The sequence below is a fragment of the Vulpes vulpes genome, chromosome 6 (genome assembly GCF_048418805.1).
Source record: "Vulpes vulpes isolate BD-2025 chromosome 6, VulVul3, whole genome shotgun sequence".
Taxonomy (NCBI): domain Eukaryota; kingdom Metazoa; phylum Chordata; class Mammalia; order Carnivora; family Canidae; genus Vulpes; species Vulpes vulpes.
In genome coordinates, this window is record NC_132785.1 from 9,354,937 (window position 1) to 9,380,887 (window position 25,951).

General features: G+C 35.2%; 1 protein-coding gene across 8 annotated transcripts in view; it reads right to left on the reverse strand.

The window, feature by feature from the left end:
• The window catches only part of NAA16 (N-alpha-acetyltransferase 16, NatA auxiliary subunit), a 65,524-nt gene that overhangs the window by 24,926 nt on the left and 14,647 nt on the right, over positions 1–25,951 (reverse strand). For 3 of the 8 annotated variants that reach the window (XR_012001987.1, XR_012001988.1, XM_072760633.1), the window contains exons 7-9: positions 22,138–22,257; positions 19,631–19,726; positions 13,077–13,183 (exon numbers count right to left, since the gene is read on the reverse strand). Coding sequence is in view for 4 of the 8 variants with exons in the window: in XM_072760633.1 (XP_072616734.1) it covers positions 13,077–13,183; positions 19,631–19,726; positions 22,138–22,257 (323 nt within the window). In the remaining 4 variants the exon portion in view is untranslated. Of the gene's footprint in view, positions 1–1,561; positions 1,697–13,076; positions 13,184–19,630; positions 19,727–21,015; positions 21,043–22,137; positions 22,258–25,951 lie in introns of all 8 variants that reach the window. The other 5 variants (XR_012001989.1, XM_072760632.1, XM_072760634.1 and 2 more) reach the window with 5 other exon arrangements.

Consider the following 25,951-nt stretch of genomic DNA (forward strand, 5'->3'; position numbering starts at 1 on the left):
AAAACAACTATTGGGGACACAAAATGGTACAGCACTCTGGAAAACGGTATGGTTAGTTCCTTAAAAAACTATAAACAGAATCACCCAATGATCCAGCAATCCCACTACTGGGTATATACCCAAAAGAAGTAGAAGCAGGATTTTGAGGAAATATTTGTACATTCATGTTCACAGCAACATTAGTCGCAATCGCCGAAATGTGAAAGCAACCTAAATGTCCATTGACGGATGAACAATATGTGCTATATACATACGATGAAGTATTATTCAGCCTTAAAAAGCAAGGCAATTCTACAATATACTACAACATGGATGAACCTGGAACACATTATGCTATGTGAAATACGCCAGTCACAAAAAGACAAATGTTATGATTCCACTTATGTGTCAGTTCTTTTTTTCTTTTTTTAAAGATTTATTTATTTATTTATTTATTCAGAGAGAGCGGAAGAGAGGCAGAGACACAGGCAGAGAGAGAAGCAGGCTCCATGCAGGGAGCCCGACGTGGGACTCCAGGATCACACCCCGGGCTGCAGGTGGCGCTAAACTGCTGCGCCACTGGGGCTGACCTTATGTGTCAGTTCTAGAAGACGAAGAGTTCTGAGGATGGTTGTACAATAATGTGAATGTATTCAATACCAATCAACTATACAGGTAAAAATGATAAAGATGGCAAACTTTATGTTAAGTGTATTTTACCACAATAAACCAACCAATCAACCAACCTGTGGTTCTTTAAGTATGGTCCTCAGACTATCATTAATGTTAGCATTAGCATCACCTAGTAATTTATCAGAGATGCAAATTTTGGTACCAAACCCTATATTTACGGAATTAGAAACTCTGGGCCCAGCGATCTGTTTTTAAGCAAGCATTCCAACTAACTGACACACACTAGAGATTGCAAACTGATAAATGTTATCCAAAAAACCCAACAACAATTATTATAACACAAAATTAAAGGTAACAGTTTTAACCCACCATGACCAATACCACCCCATCAATCTCACTTAGAATATCCGTAATTCTGAAACTTTCCAGGCATAGGATTCAGTATTCAAGTTATTTAAGTTGTTTAATTTATGGAGGCAATTATTTTTTCATGAACTTATAATGCCATCTAGTGGTAGTTGCAAAAACTGCAGCTAGAGCCGGTTTTAGGTAGAAGTTTATCTTTTAATTTCTAGGGTGAAACATATTTAAGTAATTTTAAAAGTACAACAAAATATACACTGAAATTACATATAATTCTTAATAAAGGAGTATAAAAACTACTGAATGAAACAGATCTCCAGCTTCAGGACTTTACAATGAAGTCTGATGAAGAAAAAATAAAATAAAAACAATGGAAGTCCACATGAAATCTCCTAAATAAAAAGTATGGAGAGCACCGGCAACCAGGATTGCTGGTTCATTAGGCATACTTCTTTAATCTACAAAATTTGTATCATAATCACTAACTTAGTAATTAAGTGAACAATTTAATTTTCCAAATTTGTCTATGAAAGTTCATCTAAGGAATTTTTATTCAGATATAAAGACCCATTTCAAGTTTACTTACCCTTTATATCTCAATGAGGAAGTAAGCTCAACTCCTTTCTTTTAAAACTCAATATGTAATGGCTATTTTTCTTGAAAATAGTATTTTGCCACTGCCATTTAAGATCAAGAAATCCAATCCAGTTGAGTTAGGCATCTAAGATCACAATAAAAACTTAGAGCCTCAAAATGGACATCTTATAAAGCCAAAATTTTTACTGAACTGAAAAAATTTCCAAGTTCAACCACCTTCTCTTGACTTAAATATCTGATCAAGATTGAAGCAGTTTAATTTTTGCTTAATAAAATCTAACCTGAGCAAATATTGTGACTCCTATAATTTCCTAAAGTATGGCCCTTGACTTAACTTTTCTTATGTGTGAGTTAAAATAATTATTAACTTTTTTTTTTAAGATTTTATTTATTTATTCATGAGAGACACAGAGATAGAGAGAGAGAGGCAGAGACAGGCAGAAGGAGAAGCAGACTCCCTGCAGGGAGCCCGACCTGGGACTTGATCCTGGGACTCCAGGATCACCACCTGGGCTGAAGGCAGCGCTAAACCGCCGAGCCACTCGGGCTGCCCGAATTATTAACTTTAAAGACAAAGTTCTGCAACACCATATCCAATACACAATTTTGTGCAATACAGATTTTTTATATACAGATACAAATCACATGTCTAAAATAGTTACCATAACACAAAAGCTACTGAAGCTTTTTTGGTATTTACCCAAATTAAAAAACTAATAAGCAGGGATCCCTGGGTGGCACAGCGGTTTAGTGCCTGCCTTTGGCCCAGGGCGCAATCCTGGAGACCCGGAATTGAATCCCATGGATTGAATTGGGCTCCTGGTGCATGGAGCCTGCTTCTCCCTCTGCCTATGTCTCTGCCTTTCTCTCTCTCTCTCTCTCTGTGACTATCATAAATAAATTTTTAAAAATTTAAAAAAAACTAATAAGCACAACAGTTACCAACAAGGATCAAAACTGCTAGATTAATTTCCAGTAAGTATATGATTGGCAGTGACAACTGTGGTTCTGAAGGAGCTAGTCATAAAGGGAAGTTGTCCAAGAACTACAACGTTGAAACAAAAATCATTTCATTTCCTACAGGGATGAGGTATGAGGGATGGGGTGGTAAGAGAAGGACCAGTTCTTGAACATCTCTGAATCAACAAGCACTTTACAAATTTTATCATTTAATTAAAACACGCATCAACCTTTAAGTATGGTCTTTTACCAACTTGAAGATCCAAAAACAGATGATTGCTTGGGCAAACAGTGATGGAATCAGGGATTCCAAACCAGGCCTAATTCCAAAACAATGCTCTCTTCCCTAAACCAGTATTTCCCAAAGTATGGTACATATGGTAGGATACAAGATGATTACAATTAATTCAACTGAAGTTTAAGTTTTATTTTTACTTTGTTTTATAAAAAATATATTAGCAGAAACCCATGGTTTTATTATAAACAAAAAACTAATTAAACTTAGTGAAAAATATGAAGTAAATAACATTAAGAGTGTTACCTGGATTTGGCAAAAATCATGAGGGAGATTAATAAATGTATGTCAGCAGACATTATACTATACTGTGATGTCTTCCTAGGTAGGAAAAGCATTTGATTTTCCTCTCCTTAAATTTAAAACTCTTTCTAAACAAATAAACCAAAAACTCATTTATGAACATAATTATAATTATCATTAACAGTTGACCAGAATGTCTCAAAAATACTGGCTGGGAGTTCTTGAATACTGTTACCACTGCAAATAATGCCTTTTGGAATTCTTAAAGCTAGGACTGTTGACTCTCTTTTTTTTTTTCCTTTTAGTGAGAAATCTATAATTCTCTCAAAGATTTTTTTTTTTTTTTAGATTTTATTTATTCATTTAAGAGAGAGGGAAAGAGAAAGAGCAAGAGTTGGGGGATGGGGCAGAGGGAGAGGGAGAAGCAGGCATCCCAGGACCCTGGGATCATGACTTGAGCCAAAAGCAAACACTTAACTGACTGAACCACCCAGGTGCCCCAAAGATATATATATTCTTAATGTAGTTTTTTTATTACTTAGAGCACCTAAGAAAAAAATTCCTTTATACTGCCATGAAATACAAATCAAACTTGCTTTCCTTAGTAATTATGCCTTGTGTCACCTTCTAAAAACCTTCCAGTTTTCTGAAAGTAAATATGAAATAAAGTATTTTAATTTAGAATTTTACTGGACCATGACTGTGATGCTATTATAAACTGATGATAGAATCCTATTATTTTTAGGGATCCCTGGGTGGCGCAGCGGTTTGGCACCTGCCTTTGGCCCAGGGCGTGATCCTGGAGACCCGGGATCGAATCCCATGTCGGGCTCCCGGTGCATGGAGCCTGCTTCTCCCTCTGCCTATGTCTCTGCCTCTCTCTCTCTCTCTCTCTGTGTGTGTGACTATCATAAAGAAATAAAAATCAAAAAAAAAAAGAATCCTATTATTTTTATAATGTTATTCAGCTTCATTTTTTTCTGATTTACCTTTACAGCTGAAGTTAGATAGAAGATAGGTGTTAACTCAATTTTACACCTGGGCTGAGTTATTTAAGAATAAATAAAGAAAGAAAACAAAGAATAAAAAAAGAACTAAAGATACCTTACAGAAAATGCACTCCAGTATTAAAATCCAGTATACCCACCACCCCTACCAACAAATTACAGAGATTTCTCAGCCACGACAACCAAATGATTCAATACTTCCCATTGAAATCTTCCAGTGAAGTTCAGGATGATTCTCTTTCTTCACTGAACAACAGGCCAAGTTTTCTCTCTGTGCCCACTGTCTCCAGTTTCTAAAGGACACACATAGCCCCACGTTCTTTAAACGGGTAAGGATCTTCAAATATTTTCATAGTATGGGAAGATTTGACAGGAGAAAGAAAGGTCTTCTGAGAAACAGCCTACCCTCCCTTCCTGTGCATGGATTCCCATATATTATTTTTTTTCCCCATATACTTTTTGTTGAGATATTTGATGCTTCAGCCAGTCAGAGTCTCATCAAGTACTCAATTTCCATGTTGTTTTCAAGATACTCATATTCAGTGTATCTGTGCACTGATGTCCAGCTTCAGTGGAATCAAATGGACCTATTAACAACTTATGCACAAATCTTAATGATGATTCATTGTCTTTACTCAAGAGTCTGACAATCACAGTGAATGGCCAGGAAGAAACTGAGAAAGTACTTTCTTTCCATTCTAGGTGAAAAAGGAAGTCCAAAATTAATTTGTACCTCCTCTTAGTCTTTTTGGTTCCTTTATGACACTAAAAACAAATGACACAGACTGTATAGCTTTGACAGTTGAACTAAAATTAAATAATAATTGATTGTATTAATTATTTTTCTGTGCAAATACATATCTTTACTGTTAGAGAAAACCTATTTTTCTCAGTGGTTAAATCAGCAAAGTAAAAGACAAAAGCACAGGGGCACCTGGGTGGCTCAGGTTAAGCACCTGCCTTTGGCTCAGGTCATGATACCAGGCTCCTGGGAAGGAGCCCCGTATCAGGCTCCCTGTTGAGTGGGGAGCCTGCTTCTTCCTCTCCCCCTGCCTGCTGTTCCCCCGCTTATGTTCTCTCTCCCTCTGTCAAATAAATAAATAAAATCTTTATAAATAAATAAATATATATATAAATAAATTTAAAAAGACAAAAGTATAGAACACTAAGAATATGTTAGGAAAGAGACACTGGACAAAAGCAAGCAAAATAAATTTCAAACAAACAGAAGAACATAAAAAAGATAAGAGTGAAAATGAATGAAGTTGAAAGGGAGGGGCAGTCAACAAGCCCAACTTGGCCCTCTGAAAAGACCAACAGATTGGCAAACCTTTAGCAGACTAATCAAGGAAAAAAAAAGACTCAAATTATTAAAATTGAAAATGAAAGAGGAGACATTATTGCTGACCTTACAGAAATGAAATGATGATATAAGAACATGATGAGCAACTGTATGCCAAAATAGGATAACTGAGAGGAAATGGACAAATTTCTAGAAACACAAATTTCAGAAATCAAGTCAAGAAGAAATAGCAAATATGAATAAACCAATAACAAGAGTTCTAATAGGTAATCAAAAACTACCCACAGGGCAGCCCGGGAGGCTCAGCGGTTTAGCGCTGCCTTCAGCCCAGGGCCTGATCCTGGGGACCTGGGATTGAGTCCCACGTCCCACGTCGGGCTCCCTCAAGGAGCCTGCTTCTCCCTCTGCCTTATGTCTCTGCCTCTCTCTCTCTGTGTCTCTTGTGAATAAATAAATAAATACATACATACATACCTACATACTACCCACAAAGAAAAGTCCAGGTCAGATGGCTTCACTGGTAAATTCTGTCAAATATTTAATAACACCACCAGTTTCTCACTCTTCAAAAAGAAGAAGGAGAAAAGGAGGAAACACTTCCCAACTCATTATAAGGCCATTATTACCCTTATACCAAAACCAGACAAAAACCTCACAAGAAAACTATAGACTACTACCTCTATGGAATAGACAAAAAAAAAAAAAAAAATCCTCAATAAACCACTAGCAAATTGAACTTTGGCTCAAAAGAATTATACACCATGACCAAGTTGGTTTATACCAGCAATATAGATGTTGCTTGAACATCTGAAAATCAACCCGAGCATCATAGCAAGAGAATAAAACATACACACAATCATTTCAATAGATACAGAAAAAATATTCGACAAAATCCAACACACTTTCATGATAAAAATGCTCACTGAATTAGGAACAAAAGGGAACTTCTTCAACATTATAAAGGGCATATACAAAGAATTCATGGTTCACATAATATTTTATGGAGAAAGACTAGATGCTTTCTCCTAAGATCAGGAACAAGACATACATGTCCGCTCTAATCACTTCTATTCAACAGTGTACTGGAGGTTCCAGCCAGGGCAATTAGTCAAGAAAACGAAATTACAAGGATACAAAATAGAAAAGAAGAAATAAAAGTTTCTATTTGCAGATGACATGATCTCGCACACAGAAAATCCTAAGGAAAAAAAAGGGTGGCAGCAATGCCTGGCTTGCTCAGTCAGCTGATCATCTGACTCCTGGTTTTGGCTCAGGTCAGATCTCCTGGGTTGTCGGATCAGGCCCCATGTGGGGGTCCGTGCTCAACGTGGAGTATATTTGAGGATTCTGTTCCTCTGCCCTTTCCCCATTTGCACATGAGCCTGCTCTCTAAAATAAATAAATCTTTTTAAAAACCCCTAAGAAATCCATTTTTCCAACTATGAACAATAAATAATTAATAAGCAAGTTCAGCAAGGCTGCAGAATACCAGATCAATATATAAAAAACTGTGTTTTATATACTAGCAGTAACAATCTGAAAATAAAATTGAGAAAATAATTCCACTAGAATAGCATGAAAAATAATAAAATACTTAGGAGTAAATTTTATAAGAGATGTGTAAGACTTGTCTATTGAAATCTACAAAATATTGTTGAAAGAAATCAAAGAAGATAATGAATAAATAGACATCTAAAGTTCATACACTGAAAATCTTAATATTATTAAAATAAAGTGATCTACAGATTCAAAGCAATTACTATAAAATTCCAGCTAGTTTCTTATAGAAACTGAAAAGCGGACTCCAAAATTGAAATTGAAATAAAAGGAATCCTGAAGTGTAGAAAGAATCTTTTTTTTTTTTTTTTTTTTTTTTTTTTTTTTTTTTGTAGAAAGAATCTTAAAAAAGGGGATCCCTGGGTGGCTCAGCAGTTTGGCGCCTGCCTTTGGCCCAGGGCGTATCCTGGAGTCCTGGGATCGAGTCCCGCGTCGGGCTTCTGGCATGGAGCCTGCTTCTCCCTCTGCCTGTGTCTCTGCCTCTCTCTCTCTCTATCATGAATAAATAAATAAATAAAATCTTTAAAAAAAAAAAAAAAGAATCTTAAAAAAGAACAAACTAGAAAGATTCATACTTTACTTCCTTATTTCAACTTATCTCAAAGCTGTAGTAATCATGATAGCGAGGTACTGACATAAGGACAGACACACAGATTGGTGGAATAAAACTGAGAGTCCAGAGAGGAGAGCCCTCATTATGGTCCATTTATTTTCAACAAAACTGCCAAGACTTTTCAATGGAGAAAGAAGAGTCTTTTCAACAAATGGTGCTGGGAAAATGGATAATAGTTACATGCAAAAGCAGGACTCCTGATTCACACCATAAATAAAAATGAATGGAAAATGGATCAAAGACCTCAATGAAAAACTAAAAATATAAAGCTCCTAAGTAAATATGTATAAATATTCATTACCCTAGATTTGAAATGGCTTCTTAGATATGACACAAAAGCTCGAGCAACCAAAGGGAAAAAAGATAAACTGGACCTCATCAAAATTAAAAATTTTGTCATCAAAGGATACTTTCAAGAAAATGAAAAGACAACCCACAAAATGGTAGAAAAATTTCCAAATCATTTATCTGATAAGGGACATATATCTAAAATATATAAGAACTCTTACAAAAAAAAAAAAAGAACTCTTACAACTTAATACTAAAAAGACAGGGCACTTGGGTGGGTCAATCAGTTAACCATCTGCCTTCGGCTCAGGTCATGATCCTAAGATTGAGTTCCATATTGGGGGGCAAGAGGAATCTGCTTCTCCCTCTTCCTCTGTGTGCTTGTTCTCTCTAATAAATTAATGAAATCTTGGGGGGAAAAAAAAGAGAGAGAGACAACCTGAAGGGTCTGAATCGACATTTCTCCAAAGAAAATTTACAAATGGCCAATAAGCACATGAAAAGCTGTTCAACATCATCGGTCATCAGGGAAATGAAATCAAAACCATGAAAGACAACTTTATACTCAGTAGGATGACTATAATCAAATGCCAAATAATAACAAGTGGATTATTGGTAAGGATATGTAGAAATCAGAATCTTCATATACTGCTTGCTGGAATGTAAAATGGTACAGTCGCTATGGAAAACAATCTAGTGGTCTTTTTAAAGTGTAAACACAGAGTTACTATTTGAACTAGCAATTCCATTCCTGGGTATATATGCCCAAGAGAAATGAAAATGTATACGAAAGAGCACTTGGGTGGCTCAAACATCTGACTTCGGTTTAGGTCACGATCTCAGGGTTCTGGGATGGAGCCCCACCCATGTCAGGTTCCCCATTTGGCAGGGAGTCTGCCTCTCTGTCTCCAGTGGCCTATTCCCCTGCTCATGTATGCTCTGTCACTCTCAAATAAATAAACAAACAAATGAATAAAATCTAAAAAAAAAGAAAGAAAGAAAGAAAAAAAAAAGGAAATGTACACCTTAAAACTTGCACACAAACATTCACAGCAGCATTAGTCATATAATAAGGCAGAAACAACCAGAGCGGCCAACTGCTAAAATGTGATATAGCCATACAATGCAATATTATTTGATAATAGAAGAGAATGAAGTAATCATTCACTCTACCACATAGATGAAAGTATCAGGCTAAGTAAAAAACACTGGAGAATGAGGTCACACGTTGTATTATTCCATTTGTATGAAATGCCTAAAACAGCCAAATCCACAGAAAAAAAAAGTAGCATAGGGGTTGCCTAATGTTAGAGTTGATGGGATTTCTTTTCAGCATGATGAAAATTTTCTAAAATTACACTGTGGTGATGGTTGTAAAACTCTGAATATATTAAAAATCACTAAATTGTATACTTCAAGTAGGTAAATTTTATGGTATGTGACTTGTATCTCAGTAAAGCTGTTAACAACAAAAATATTGGGAGGAAACTACTGGTATCTAGTTGGTAGAGGCCAAGGACACAGCTAAATCACCTATAATGCTAGGGACAGGCCCCTATAACAAATTATTTAGCCCAACAGGTCATTTTTTTTTTTTTTTTTTTTTAATTTATGATAGTCACAGACAGAGAGAGAGAGGCAGAGACACAGGCAGAGGGAGAAGCAGGCTCCATGCACCGGGAGCCTGATGTGGGATTCGATCCCGGGTCTCCAGGATCGCGCCCTGGGCCAAAGGCAGGCGCCAAACCGTTGCGCCACCCAGGGATCCCCCAACAGGTCATTAATGGAATTCTTCGCTGTGGGGAGCTGTCCTGTGCATTGTAGAATGTTTAGCAGCATCCCTGGCCTCTACCGATACAGTATCAGTAGCATACTCCCACTATGGTGATAATCAAAAATGCCTCCAGATGTTTCAAAATGTCCCTTGGGGGACAAAATCTCCTCCCTCATTGCAACTTAAAAATTCTGCCCTAGAGGAAGAACACCTTCCAAAGTGTTTCTAAAACAACAGATGGACTTCCATAACAGAAACAAAAATCAACAAACCTAGTTACATTACATTTTTAACCTCTTTCTGTAAAAAACAAAAACCTCAAAACTACACCCATAGAAAAGCAAACACAAGAAGGGAAAATATTTAAGAGTATCTAACGCTGGTGAGGGTACAGTGAACCTTTCACACACATACACTGCTAATGGTAATACAAATTGGTGTCTACAACCTCATAGAAACCAAAGTACTAGTGTTTACTGAGAACCACAAAATGTACATACTTTTTACCCATTAACTTATTCTGAGAATTGTGAGAAGGAAATAATCCTGAGTAAAGCGGTGTGTTCAAAGATATTTATGATTTTTTTTTAACAGTGAAAGCTTGGAAACGGAGGTATGACTGATAAAAGAGCATGCAGTAAGTCATCAAAAAGGAAGATAATGAAGACTATACAGTAACATGTAAAATGCTTATGAACTTGCAAGAGGGGAAAAGGAAAAACAAAACTTGATGGTCAAAATTATTACAGCTACATATAGACACCATAAATAAATTTACAGGGAAAAAACCTTGACAGGAATTACACAAAAAATGTTCTCCATGCTTCTAAATTGTATATTCACAATTTAAAATGCTGCAGATATTTTTAAAATACTTTTTTAATTTTTTTAAAAATATTTTATTTATTTATTCATGAGAGACACAGAGAGAGAGAGGGGCAGAGACACAGGCAGAGGGAGAAGCAGGCTCCATGCAGGGAGCCTGATGTGGGACTCGATCCCCAGGACTCCAGGACCATGCCCTGAGCCAAAGGCAGGCGCTAAACCACTGAGGCACCCAGGAATCCCCTAAAATACCTTTTTACAACTGTACATATCCTAAGCTAACTTCAAAAGATTATTTTATTTTTACGCTACCTAACATGGACCATTCTTTAAGACCTTGAAGTTTATGAAACCATAATTGCTTATCAGCCTTAACCTTTTCTAAATACTTTCTCCAGAGTTAAAATGCAGTGTTTAGCTAAAAGCAAGACTTACTACTGGTTAGAAATCAATTTTAAAATTTAAAACATCCTTATGAGAAGTCGCAAATATGTGGCCAAAATTATTTAAAAGGCACTTTACATACCTGCACATTTTTTCTTACTATACTAAGTTCTGATAACCTGAACTCAATTTTCTACAGTTTAATTCAGTTCTCAAAAGCATTTGGTAAACATTCCTATTCCATGCTTAAAAATAACACTAAAGAGATGTCAAAGGTTCCTATATAAATTAATACATTCTTAGTGTCTTCTTTAAAAATGCAACTTCCATGCTTTATAAAATACCAACAAATGCTTTACATCTTTATGATGGTAATTTTGGATCAATACTGGAGGATTTTTAAAAAATCTCTGCTTCCCCTGCTTGTGTGGTCTCTCACACGCTCTCATTCTCACTCTGTCAAATAAATAAACAAAATCTTTCCGAAAAGACAAAGTCAAGTCTGTACTCCTTGTGAAAACTGAGAGAGCCTGTGAAGGCTCAGTGACCTAAGAGGAACGAATCCTTTAAAAACCACTATATTCAGCAGCGGCTACAAGATGTTATTAGAAAAGCAGGACAGGTATCCCTGGCTTTCCAAAGCTTACATTCCATCACTTCACTTTTACCAAAGACCTATGTTGGTATCTTTGCTTTCACGATAAAAGGCAAAAAGTGAAAACAGTGCTCAACATTTTGCAGTGAGTCCTTATAGAGGCATCACACACGCTGAGCATCCAGCGGCACACCGCCAGGCTCAGTCCCCCAGGAAGGACACTCAGGATCAAGCCACCATAGATGTGAACTGTGTCTATGAGCATCTGTGTTTTTTCTTGATTTATGTATCTGTGAACAAGATGTGTCCTATGATATCAGAAAAGCCAAAGAGAGGAGGTATTTTGGGGGTCTGGCAATTTCAAAGTTTTTTCAAATATAAATTAGCGTTCAACATTTTTTCCATATAAATTAATGCTAATTGTTCTTCAAACTTTACACCATTTCAGCACTCTCCTTTCAGAGGGCAGGAGAATCCTGTATTCAAACTCACACACATAAGTTCTTTATTATTTCTGACATCTCATTTCACTTTTCTTCTCTCAGCCTTGCCCAAAAGAGTAAAAGAGGAATTTTGGCAAATGTTATTTTAAATAACCTACAGACATCATTGGTATGTACTGTTCCACGTTTTCACAAGAATCAAACACTATCAAAAAAATTAACAGCAGTGTCATTAAAGGCAAATAAAGCATACTTCAGACATTAAAGACCTATAAACTTTAAAAAATATAAATGACACCTTTTACTTATAGAGCACTAGATATTATTAGTTGTCTCATCTTGTTTATGAAAACTGCTTCCCCAGCAAAGAAAGTGTCAGTCGGTTATACTACTTATCACTGACCCTGCTTTCAATATTTTATTTTCACAATTACTGCTAGTTTACAAATTATGGGTCAAAATTAAACTCATAAATGATAGGTTTCACTACAAATATTTTAGCACTTCTAATAAAATCGTTTCTTTATCTACTAGTAACTTTCAGAAATTCTGATTACAGAAAAGAACATAAGACTTTACACCTTGATAAAGAAAAAGCAATGCCTGGAAACAAGTATAACTTGTTTTCTATTTGTTTTTAATTTTCTAATTATCTAATTTAAGACCAAGTACCTATTTTCTAATTTTAAAGGGTGGAAAATATTATTCTCTTTATTCAAGAACTCGTCAAAACTATCCTTATTTATTAAAATGTTGCCTACTAGTTAAAACTAATAATGCTCTGTAGACCAAATGGCATTTTATTGTTGTACTAACTCAATTATCCATGCTCTAACATTAAAAGCAGGCAAAACAAACTTTAAAAATCCACAAACTATAAAATAATAAATAGTAATCATGAAATACTTAAATATAGACTTCCAGTGTATCAGATTTAAAATTCTACAAGAAAAGTATACCCATTAAAAAACAACAACCTTTATAATCTTAGTGCTTTTATAAAGTCTCTATTCCGTAAATTTCACAGATTGTTATTTCCTTTGATAGCATTTATCCTATCTACATACAATTTCAGTTCATCTACAATTAAACTACGGCGAATAATATTACTAGAATAGAGAAAATTATGAAATCATAGTATATTATTTACATAAAAATCTTTTTATGATAAGTTAATAAAAAGATTATAAGAAAACTGAATAAAGACCAAATTTTACCTTTTCTGTATTGTAATATAAAGATTTCAAAGTAGTAAACAAGGGTGGGCAGCCTTTACTGAAGTTAACCCTCAGGAACTTATCCATTAGTTCTCTAAATTTTTCACCTAGAAACAAAAGTTTACTTTGTTATATTTCAATTGATGCAAACAGTCTCAAAATGATTTTACAAATAAAAATTAAGCTCCCTCAAAAACAATGATCCCCCATCCTGTTTTTAAACCTAAAAGTCTGTCAGCATTATTGCTTGACTATTACCACCAAAAAAGGATAATACTATTTATCTTAGAAGTTAGCAACTATACTTTTCTCTAGATCTAAAGTATCTTCAAAGAATATTTCAAAAGATAAGTAAACAAAATGACTGCAGCTTTAAGTAGAGAGAAAAAGTACTTACTATCCATTCTGAATATAGTCCCCATAACAAGTCTCTTTCCTAATCTCATTGGCTAGCACAGACTCAGGGCTCATCTGCAGACACTTCATAAAACACGCTGCAGATCTATAGGATCTATAAAAAGATCCTACTGTAACCAGCACTATATTCAATTAGCAGCCAAATACCTTTGTAAACACTAAAACAGAATTTCAAGATGTTTTCCAAATCAACTAGTGCTTTACATCAACATTCATTCCATTAATCATGTACCAGGCATTGTTCTAGGTATTAGGGATTTAGCTGCAATTAAAACAAACAAACAAAAAAAAAAAATCCTGCCCTCGGGAAGTTAACATTCCAGTGGGTAAGATGGACAACAAATAAATAAACTTTTGTTAGACATCAGAATGAGCCCCAAAGCATTTTAACACCAGAATTAAAATAAATAACTTATTTGTAACATCAAGTAAATAATTCTATTATTATTAAACCCTCACAAAAAAACTTGGCATCACCTTCTATAAGAGGAAAAAAAATGGAAAAAATTTTTTAATTTTAAATACAACAGGAAGCCTTTAACTCAGTTAAAGCTTTAACTTTTTTGACAGGAAGAGTCATAAGGACATGGATTTGCTCATGAATTAAAAAAAAAATTAAAAGATGTATGTCAGGCAGCCCTGGTGGCTCAGCGTTTTAGCGCCACCTTCAGTCCAGGGCGTGATCCTGGAGACGCGGGTTCAAGTCCCATACAAGGGTCCCTGCATGGAGCCTCCTCCTCCCTCTGCCAGTGTCTCTGTCTCTCTCTGTCTTTGATGAATAAATAAATAAATTTTTTTTTAAAATTAAAAGATATTGGGGATCCCTGGGTGGCGCAGCGGTTTGGCACCTGCCTTTGGCCCAGGGCGCGATCCTGGAGACCCGGGATCGGATCCCACATCGGGCTCCCGGTGCATGGGGCCTGCTTCTCCCTCTGCCTGTGTCTCTGCCTCTCTCTCTCTCTCTGTGACTATCATAAATAAATAAAAAATTTAAAAAAAAAATAAATAAATAAAAAATAAAAATTAAAAGATATGTCTGTCATAAATGGCTTAACCTAAAACTGTTGAAACTACCTCTTAAGGTTTCATTATGAATCACAACATTTCACCAAAAAAATACCAACAACCGAAAGTGTTTTTTATTTGTTGTGACTGACTATATTGAGCAAAACATGCATACTCAATATAATTAGACGTCATAAAAATTTGAAAGATATTTAAATTTTACTGAGGGGAAAGTTTATCAAATACAAAAGCATGTTCGACATTTGTTAAGTTACTATAAACACTGTTTTCAGATAATCTCTAATCTTTTATTATACACAAAGTATTAAGTGTTTTTGAAAATCAGATTACCAAGAAAACACAGTATTTCACTCTGGGTAAAATATACATCATTACTTCTTTAAAACTCAAAAAGTAGTTTCAGGGTCAAGTTTTTCCAGCAATTCCTCTAATATAAGGCAAAAGTTAATAATACTGTTATGGACAGTGAGATGCAGGTGCTTAGAGAAATGTGCATTATTCCATCTTCTACATATGTGACCGTGGGCAAGTAACCTGTTCACTAAAATCCTCATTTTCCCCACTGTAGGTGAAGGCAACAATGCCAGCAGCCAGCAGCCTCAAGAGTACTCTTGCATGGCTCAAACCAGAAAAGTATATAGCAGTAAACATAGTGTCCAGCATACAGTAACCATTCGATAAATGTCACCTATTATTACAGGCCTTGATACCTGACAGCTATTGTATTTCTAGAGTTAAGAATCTTTTCCAGGGGCACCTGGGTGGTGTAGCTGGTTAAGTGTCTGCTTCGGCTCAGGTCACTGATCCCAGGGTGCTGGTATGGAGCCTGCTCAGTGGAGAGTCTGCTTCTCCCCCTACCCCTCCCCCTGCTCGTGCCTGCTCTCTCCTTCTCAAATAAATAAAATCTTTAAAAAAAAAAGAATCTTTTCCATATTTGTTGATATCCTCTGAAAAAACAAGCATTTTATCTTCATGTCAGAGCCCATTCTCAACTCCTCTTCCTGGTTAACTTTCTTAGTCAATTCAGCCCATCCGGGCAGTTTGGAGTTAAAAGACAATCTACTCAACTCTCAATTATCCATAATACTGAAAGCCTCTTCTCCCATTAAATTATTATTTAGACTGAGAAAGAATGAGGAGGTTCTTTCTGTGCAAATACAAAGCATAGATACAGAATTAAGAGAAAAACCAAGTGCACATCAATCTGTGCTATCACTTTAGTGCAGAAGAGGGAGAAAAACGGGAAGCTAGAGCAGCCCAGGTGGCTCAGCGGTTTAGCGCCACCTTCAGCCCAGGGCATGATCCCGGGGTCCCAGGATGGAGTCCCACCTCGGGCTCCCTGCATGGAGCCTGCTTCTCCCTCTGCCTGTGTCTCTGCCTCTCTCTGTCTCTCATGAATAAATAAAATATTAAAAAAAAAAAAAAAAGGAAAGCTGTACACAAACTCTCACCCTCTACATTTTTGCTTGTATATGCACAACATATTTATGCTAGAATACACTACCTAATGGTAACAATGGCAGCCTCTAGGGAAGTAAACTTGGTTGTTAGGGGATAGACAGGAAAAAACTTCTTACTTAAAAGCCCTTTTATAATCTTTTATCTGGAACTACAATAACGCATTATCTGAACAAGAAGCCTACAGGCAGCTACTCAAATGCTCAGTCATACACTATATTCCAAAATTACTTACCATTACCACCTCATAAACACTTTCTTTAGGCATAAGAGAAACCCTTTCATGAAAATAATCTCTCTTCTTCCAGTTATTTAAAAATAATATTTAGTAACCCCCTCACCTCCGTCTTTCCTTTAGGGGGAAAGAAAGACTATTACTCATCATGTGCCTGTTTAGCATTACAGCTTACCAAACAGGTCATTTATCTATACAGATGCTATGCTAATTCTCCTCTGGATATGTAATGTGGATCCAAATAAAAACTATCACAAAAACTACTGCTAAAATAATTAGCACAATCAGCAAAATAAGACTATCTGAATCACTGGAAATTTATTCTAAATAATGGAGAAATGTTCTCACTATAAAGAGGAAATGATAATTATGTGACCTATGATGGAGGTGTTAGCTAACACACTATGGTATCACTACAGTACTATTATAATGTATAAACTTATCATATCAACAGTTGTACACCTTAAACTTATACAATGTTCTATATAATCATATCTACATAATAACCCAATAAAGAAGAATGGAGCAAAATTTGATTACAACTTTGTGTATTATACTCTGGATTATCTCCTTCCCTCTCTCTCCTGCCTTGGCTGGTGAAGACTAATAGAACATAATGAATTAAACTACTTCTTTAGAAAAATAGCTATATTCTCGCATTATTTTCACAGCACTTAGCATTTTAGGCTGTTGGAGAATCTACCTAGGACTTCTGTGTTAGACAGTTTTAAGCCTTTCTATGTAAAAACTGAAAACTCTTTTTCAAGACTTTCACTTTCCACTCTCAAGTTCCATCATGTTTCTTGAAAAACAATCTTAGTACTTTGGTAATGCCAAGACACCTTTCTTATTACACATAAAAATATTTCTAGACAGGATACCATGAAGTACTCAGCTTCTGCACAGGTGCCATCAGGCATCTGTAGGACTCTATAAACGCTCACTGGAGCTTTGTGGATCTGTGTTAGAACCTCACAATGATGTTGACCTTGAAGCCCAGATCATCAGACCCTTCAACTGAGCCCCATCTTGTATAAAGATTCCTTTAGCATTTCAAAGACAGAATGTCCAGAGGGTCCAGGATAATTCCACTTAAGCCTAAATCACACTTTACCATCCACAGTTGGTTCCAAGCTGTCTTTCAGTAAAGAACTATCTCCAGTTGTGTACTAAGAGCTTTTAGCAAACTTTCTTTCCTAAGAGGCAAATGAATGCATCTGAAAGCTCCAAACTAAGGGAATATCCCCATTCACAATGTGACATAAGACACACACGGAGATGGATTTTAAAAAAGCCAGACACAGGCCCAGCGGTTTGGCGCCACCTTCAACCCAGGGCGTGATCCTGGAGACCCGGGATTGAGTCCCACGTCAGGCTCCCTGCGTGGAGCCTGCTTCTCCCTCTGCCTGTGTCTCTGCATCTCTCTCTCTCTGTGCCTCTCATGAATAAATAAAATAAAATCTTAAAAAAAAAAAGAAAAAAAAGCCAGACACAAAAGGCCACATAGGGTATGATTCTGCCCATATGAAATGTCCAAAACAACAACAACAACAAAAAGAAATGTCCAAAACAGGCAAATCCATAGGTACAGAAAGTAGATTAGTGGTTGCCTGGTACTGGGAGTGCTGGGAATGACTACTAATAAGGTTTCTTTTTGGGGGAAATGAAAATTCTCTGAAACTAGATAGTAATAATGGTTGCACAATTCCATGAATACACTAAAACACTGAGTTGTATATACTTTAGAAAGAGAATTTTATGGCATGTGAAGTATATCTGGAATGCTGTTATTTAAAAAAAGACATACAGAAACATGAAGCCAAGGATTTTCAATAAAACACTTTTACTATGGGAATGCTCCTCTTTGCACAGGATATCCCACCTCAGAAATTCACAATGCACGTGTGAAAGTTCTAACAAGTCCCACAGAAATCTGACTGTTGGGTTCAACCCAAAGTTTCCTCAACTCGCTTGACTGAAGAACATCTCAGCATACTGATTACCTTCCCCACTGAGCCTGACACTAACCACTGAAGCTTAATATTCCCTGAAAAAAACTTCAGGGAGGGCAGCCCAGGTGGCTCAGCGGTTTAGCACCGCCTTCAGCCCAGGGTGTGATCCTGGAGACCCGGGATCGAGTCCCACGTCAAGCTCCCTGCATGGAGCCTGCTTCTCCCTCTGCCTGTGTCTCTGCCTCCCTCTCTCTCTGCGTGTCTCTCATGAATAAATAAATAAAATCTTTAAAAAAAAAAAAAAACTTCAGGGAGACCTGCTTTCAATATTTTATAAAGCCAAAACAAAAATGGGAGGGTCAGAAGAATACTATTTGTCATCTGTGATGCGCTAGTGGAACTAAGATGTACGAGTGGAAAATGAACTGTTTACAATGAACTTGTACAGACTGTCTAATACAACACACTTCTCACAGGCACTTCATATATTTTTAAAGTCAGTCAACTAAAAAACTTTTTAATTTCCATGAATCTTTTGAAAAATAAAATTATAATCCAATTATTTAAAAAAATATTTCCATTATAAATGAAAATTCATTAGAAGATATATCACCTCCTCACTCCACGCCTAGATTTTTTTTTAGGTTGCATTAGATTTCTAGGGTCTGACTTATATCAAAAGACATGCCAAAAGTCCTCATAAATAATTAATAATCTACAGCACTTTCAACTAAAAATAGAGACAACTTTAAGAAAAAGGGCACAATTTTCTATAAAATCATCAACAAAGATTAACTAGAAGAACTAATACAGTTTTACCTCCTCTGTGGCCCCAAAGCATGCACAACTTGGATCAAGGTCATGAATATACTGCTGTTCAATAAAAGCAAGTCACAACACATATCACAGTGTTCCAATTTACATAAAGTGCAAAGCAGGGATGGGGGGTTGTTGCATTTTCCAGGGATGCAAAACACATGGAGCTCTCTAAAAACAAGGGCATGATAAAGGCAAGCTTCAGGAAAGCGGACAACTTTGAGGAGACAGGACCTTCACAGAGAATGGCCATGTTCTTAAACACTGGCAGGCCCAAAGGACTCACGGCACTTTCTTTGAATTTGTGCTCCAAAAAGAAAACCTAAAACCTCTATCACTTAAATCATAAGACCTCACATATAATTTGTTATCAATTCTAGGGAATTTAATTTGTTTTCTAAATCTGGTGTTTAATATTTAAAGTCACATAAGAAAAACACTCATATAGGTAACTTCTGAAACCTGAAACCAACATAATAGCTATATGCTAAACACTCTTATTATCACATGCAGAGTAAATTCATAACTGATTGCTCCCACCCCCAAGACTGGTGTAGATGTAAATTCTGTACCAGAAACCAGTTTTTTAAATGTGAATGATGCTGCATAACACATAATTATTAGTGTTACAAAAGATATCCTAATATTACCTGGGGCAAGATTCAAAGGTAATCTTCTAGGTGAAATTGCTCTGGGGTGCTGCTTACTAATTTCTTCATAAATTTGAAGCCTCTCTTCTAAAGTGCCTATTATCAGTAAATATGTGTGAGATTCAAAGCATCAGAACTTTTATCTATAATAAAATACTAATAAACTTTAAAAATTGTTATAAATAAAGATTGCATTGTCAATAGTAAAGCTGCACTCAATTTTTATATAAATAACATTAAAGAACTGCGGTGGTGAAATAATACGATCAGCAAAACATCACTTTAAACCCAATCTCCAGAGAAATCCAAAACTTCATCACAATAGATCCTATATTCAACTCAATTCATATGTATTCAAGACACACAGCACTTCTCTTATATTCCTCAGTGCGTAACCCATGAAAAAGAAAGTGCTCCTTTATACCTCATCTTACACAAATTCTCTAATTCAATGAAGCCTACACACATTCCCACAAAAGGGTATTAACTCTTACTGATTAGGTCTTAAAAAGCAACTGTTTCAGCATCATGAATGTAAATGATTTATGGTTTAAAAAGTGAACTAAATTTCTAAGGTAGTTTTGACATTTAAAATCTTTAATTAAAGTCCATTATGTTTCAAGTGGCAATTATTTCTCCCAAATACAATGATATAAAATCTACTTCTAAGAGAAAGTTTTGTCTTCCCTCCTAAGACCAACCGAATTTTATAGTACCGAAGAGAGAATCTATATGTAAACTACATGTTACTCTGCAATAACAATGTGCAAAGTAGGATCTGGGTCTAATTCATTATTCTAAAATAATACCCTGCAAAATTTACAAAGACATTATATGCATTATTTCATATAAGCAGTAAGACAATTTATAGGAGAATTTTAAGAAAAAGCAAACAAACCCGATTTTAAACTTTAAGGCTTATAATTGATTTTAATTCAGAAAAGAGAAATATTATTGTAAGAAGACCCTTGGTGCTAGCAATCAAGGTATCTCTATACTAAATGTAGTGTTCACTATCAAGATTATAAATACAACACTTAAAAAGCTAATGTTTGATTTTGTTTAGACTCCTTCCTTCCCCCAATAGTATGTTTTGGAGCTCCAATGTGGTGGGATATAGGAAAGGTAATTTTTATACTCTGTTAACAATTTGGAGACTTCATGAAATATCAAGGACTCTTATACTAAAATTTACACAAAGGCTATTTGCAACATATTTTTAAAAAGTAGGTCTTCTATTCATGCCTAATCTTAATTAAAAAAGCATAAAAAAAATTCTCCACTATCCCAGATATAACACGTCATATAAATGCAGTAAAATTAAGACAAAACCAAACCCTTTCCACGTCTTATTTGAAGTTACAAGTTGGAGCTCCAGAACTTACCATGGGGGAGAAAAGGTCCTAAGGAACCTAAAAAGATAAAGTAATGTAATTAGTTTTGTAATAAATACATTTTATAGTAAGCATGGATCTTAACATGGAACATATTTTATTCATTTTACTAAACATTTAAATACCTGTATTATTAACTATGTATCAGTTACTAATAATTTAAAGAAAAACATCATAATTACCTTTCCAACCTTTAAACATAGGATTTTTGTCTGATTTTTACAAAGAAATTATTGATCTAATCAATACTTTAGTTTTAATCATTTTCTTAAAAACAATTTATGGAAAAAACTAATGATTTGTGATATTAAGTTTTAAATACACACAGAAAACCTGGGTTAATTTGTAACAGTGATTAGGGTACAACAAATAAATTTTCCTCATAGCTCATTATTCTATAAGTGAATATGAATAGCTACTTATTTTTACCATATTTTTTAAGTTTAAATATTCTATTTTAATCCCCTTGAGCCATATTTTCATAATTATTTCAGCCATATATTTACATGAGTAAATTTATTAGGAATATTAATGGTTCTTAATATTTAATTATGAAAATATTAAGAATAATTTGGAAAAATGCTATAGATTTCTAAAAAGGATAGGTTACCAACTTGAAAAGCAGATATGGAACATTTTGCTCTACACAAATTAACCTAGTTTAAAACTAAGAGAACAATTTTCATGTTGATGTTGTACACATACCCTCAGCAAAATTTCTTTGGCCTAATTCTTATGTTTGGAGGCTAAGGGTAACAAACCTCTAATTCTTTAACAAATATTAAACTTCCCAAAAAGGGAATGCTCATTTTCTTCTCTAGCTCTCTAGCTAGTCTAAATGAGTAACATTTTAATGAGTCAAGGAATTTAAAGTTATCTGGGACCATTAATCACTTAAGTATAAATAAATATCTAAATTCCTTTCACAGCCATGTTTAACCTATAATTATTCTAAATGGAAAAATAAATGTTAATGGTAAAAATGTTTGTCCTCAAATATTATTACAACTTTGCATTTACTTCAAATACTATTTGTCCTTAAATATTATAACAACTTTGCATTTAATTCAAATACTAGTTAAGATTAGGTAGAGGAGAAAAATCATTACATACTAAGTTGCAGTGCTTTTTCCAAGCCTTCATAATAACACCAATTTTCTGCATTCCGATCAATCAAGTTTTTGAATACTTCACTGGCTTCTTTTAATCTTCCCAATTTCAACAGCATTTCCCCTAAAATTAAGTTTAAATTCACATTCATTTTACTTAAACATTAAATACCTTTCTGATCTCATAGATTTCACTAAGCATTATTAGCATAATGGATGTTCATGAAAGACAGAAACATATGTGCTTTCCTTTGGGGGCATGTTGCAGTTTATACAACTAAACATAGTAATTCACAGCTTGTCTTCAGAAATGAACCTTCATGTACACATTCTATCTTGCTAACATTCATTTTTGGTTTTCTTCTACAACCCAAATATACATATAGGATATTAGGTTCTTAGTAAAAATATTTGCATTATGCACATTTTTACACACCCTTTAAGATAAAGACTCTCTCTACAAATTGGTAAAGAATTCTAATAAAACATTCCTGCATTCCTATTGCTAGATTTGAATGGACTTTCCCTGATCAATTCATATATTAAACAATTCTCCATTCCGTTCTTTGTTTCCTTTCGAAGTCACTAAAACTGGAATTTAACTCACTAAAACAAAAATACTAAATACCACTTCACAGCAAGAAACTAAACAAACCAGGTTCACATGTGGGTCACCCCTAAGGTTCAAATCCTTTTACTAAGCCACACAAATGTAGCCACACAAGTAGACATGGGAGGGGCGCCCAGGTGGCTCAGTTAAGGGGCTGACCTGACTCCCCATGGGGTATCTGCTGAGGATTCTTTCTCCTTCTCCCTCTGCCCCTCACCCTGCTCTCTCTCTCTCTCTCTCTCTCTCTCTCACACACACACATTCTCTCTAAATCAATCAATCAATCTATCTATCTTAAAAAAAAAAGGGGGGGGGGGGAAATCCCTGGGTGGCTCAATGGTTTGGCACCTGCCTTCCGGCCCAGGGAGTGATCCTGGAGTCCCGGGATTGAGTCCTGCATCAGGCTCCCTGCATGGAGCCTGCTTCTCCCTCTCCCTGTGTCTCTGCCCCCCTGTGTCTCTGCCCCCCTCTCTCTCTGTGTCTCTCATGAATAAATAAAATCTTGAAAAAAAAAAAGAAAGTAGGCATGGGAAATGAATATTTAAACTCCTCAGATATAATGGAAAGCACATCTAATCCAAGATAAAAGAGAGATTCTCAAAAAAAGAATAGATCTCAAAAAAAAAAGAAAAAAAAAGAATAGATCTCAACTTGCTATGACTAAGATTTCCCCTTCCCCAATCTATTTCAAAGAAATGCCCTTTTGAAATGTCTTCAGATGTATTATTTCAGGTTTCATCATCCTGGAGGAGACCATAATTGAAGTGGTCATTATATACTATTATTTTACTATTTTTATATATTACTCAAGCTCTAGAGGAAGACTAACCAGATGTAACTTTCAGTTTTACCACTTTATAACAATTCCAATGTCCACTTACATATAAAAAGAAATATCAACTATCTCAATCTGCTCTTCTGATAAATGAATCAATTTAAAGGGGTTAAGACAATGCTTGGTACAAAATGAATATACACATAAACGTTTGCTACTTAAAACTATAAACATGCCCCACTCCTCCACATCTAATCTCTGGCTAGTCCAATTTTTACACTGCTCACCCTACATAAATAGATAAAACACATATTTTTCCTTTGTTATCTGCTTCCACCACAGGCAAGAGTTCTGCTAGCAGAATACACAGAATAAGTACATTCGTATATTCATAAGTTAGTAAAAATTTCTAACAACATTTTTTAAGTTTATAAAAAAATCTTAATATGCTAAGAACTACAAATGACATAAATGTGTAAATATCAAAGGTCTCTGGGCCTGCAGAGTATACTGAAAAAATAATACCATAACATGTCTCTATAAGCAGCTTAAAACACTAGCTTTGTATTCAAAATGATGACTCCCAAATTACCCTCGCCAGCAACATTTGGATAAATGTGGCTACATGTCAACTTGCAGACTTTAATTAAAACTGATTTCATATATCGTAACTACTTCTTAATCATTGCATTCTGTATTGATGTTACAAGAAGAGAGAAAAAGTGATCTAAGATTTAACTAAGAAACAGCAGTTAACACACCAGAATATAAAATAATCGTTATTTTCCCTTGTTCCTAATAATTATAAGTGATAGAAGAAAAAAACCAGAACCTTGAATTATCCCCGTTTTACCAATAGTTTGAAAAACACTGTTGTTCAATAGCCAAATAATGTAGAGTCCAAATATCCATCGACTGAAGAATGGATAAAGAAGAGGTAGTATATATATACAATGAAATATTACTCAACCATAAAAAAGAATAAATTCCTGCCATTTGCAATGAGATGGATGGAGCTAAAGAGTATTATGCTAAGCAGAATAAGTTAGTCAGGGAAAGACAAATACTATACAATTTCACACATATGTGGAATTTAAAAACCAAAACAGATGACATAAAGGAAAAAAAAAAAGGCAAACCACAAAGTCAACATTTCACTATAGATAACTGAAGGGTGATGGAGGGAGGTGCAGGGGGTGGGGGGGCTAAATGGGTGATGGGGATTAAGGAGAGCACTTGTGATGAGCACTGAGTGGTGTATGTAAGTGACAAAAATCACTAAATTCTGCACTTGAAACTAATATTACATTATATGTTAACTGGAATTTAAATAAAAACTTAAGGAAAAAATAAGAAATAAACACATAAAATAAAACGTGGTGTTGTCAATATTAGTATTATTCCCAAAAATTAAATCAGTAAACTACTATACATTAACTAGAAGAGCAGAGAAAGTAGTTAAAAGTAAGGACTAACGAAAAACCAGTAAGAAATCTTGTACTAAGTGAAAGAAGCTAATCTAAAAAAACCTACATACTACATGCTTCCAACTATAGGACATTCTGGAAAAGGCACACTTACAGAGACAGTAAAATGATCAGTGGTAACCAGGAGTTGGGGTCAGGGAGAAACAAGCAGGCAGAGCAAAGAGGATTTTTAGGGTAGTGAAACTATTCTATATGACACTACAATGGTAGATAACCATTTAACCATTTGTCAAAAGCTAAACAAGAGTGAATCTTAATGTAAATTGAAGACTTTGGGTGGTAATTACCTGCCAGTGTGGGTTCACTAATTAGAATAAATGTACCATTCCAGTAGGGGATGTTGATATGGGGCGGGGGCAAGCCATGCATGCGTGGGGACAGAGGGTACATGTGAAATCTCTATACCTTCCACTCAATTTTGCTATGAACCTAAAATTGCTCCATAAAAATGAAGACTATTTAAATACATTTTTTAAAAAAATAGGGGTAACAGACTAGCTCAGTTGGTAGAGCATGTGACTCTTGATCTTAGGTCATGAGTGCAAACCCCACCAAGTTGTGTATAAAATTTCCATTTAAAAAAAAAAAAAAAAAAAAAAAAAGCTCTGAAGCCAGGAAGATGTGTTTAGAAATTAACTCTACCACCTAAAAGGCAGGGTGACTGGGTAAGTCTTTAACTTCTCTAAGCTTTAGTTTCCCCAACCATAAAAATAGGGATAATCTACCCATGTTAGAAGTGCTAAAAATTTAATGAAATAAAGCAGTTTAAGCAATTACCATACTCTGAAGCGCAGGGAAAGTAAATAAATGTTAGCTATTTTTTTTATTAAGCCCTAGAAGTCCTAGGACTATGTGAAACTTCAATTTTAAATTATTACTTTAGTTGGACATTTTATTGTACTATTGCTCAAAGAACGATAACTGATGAGCAAAACTTTGTTTAAAA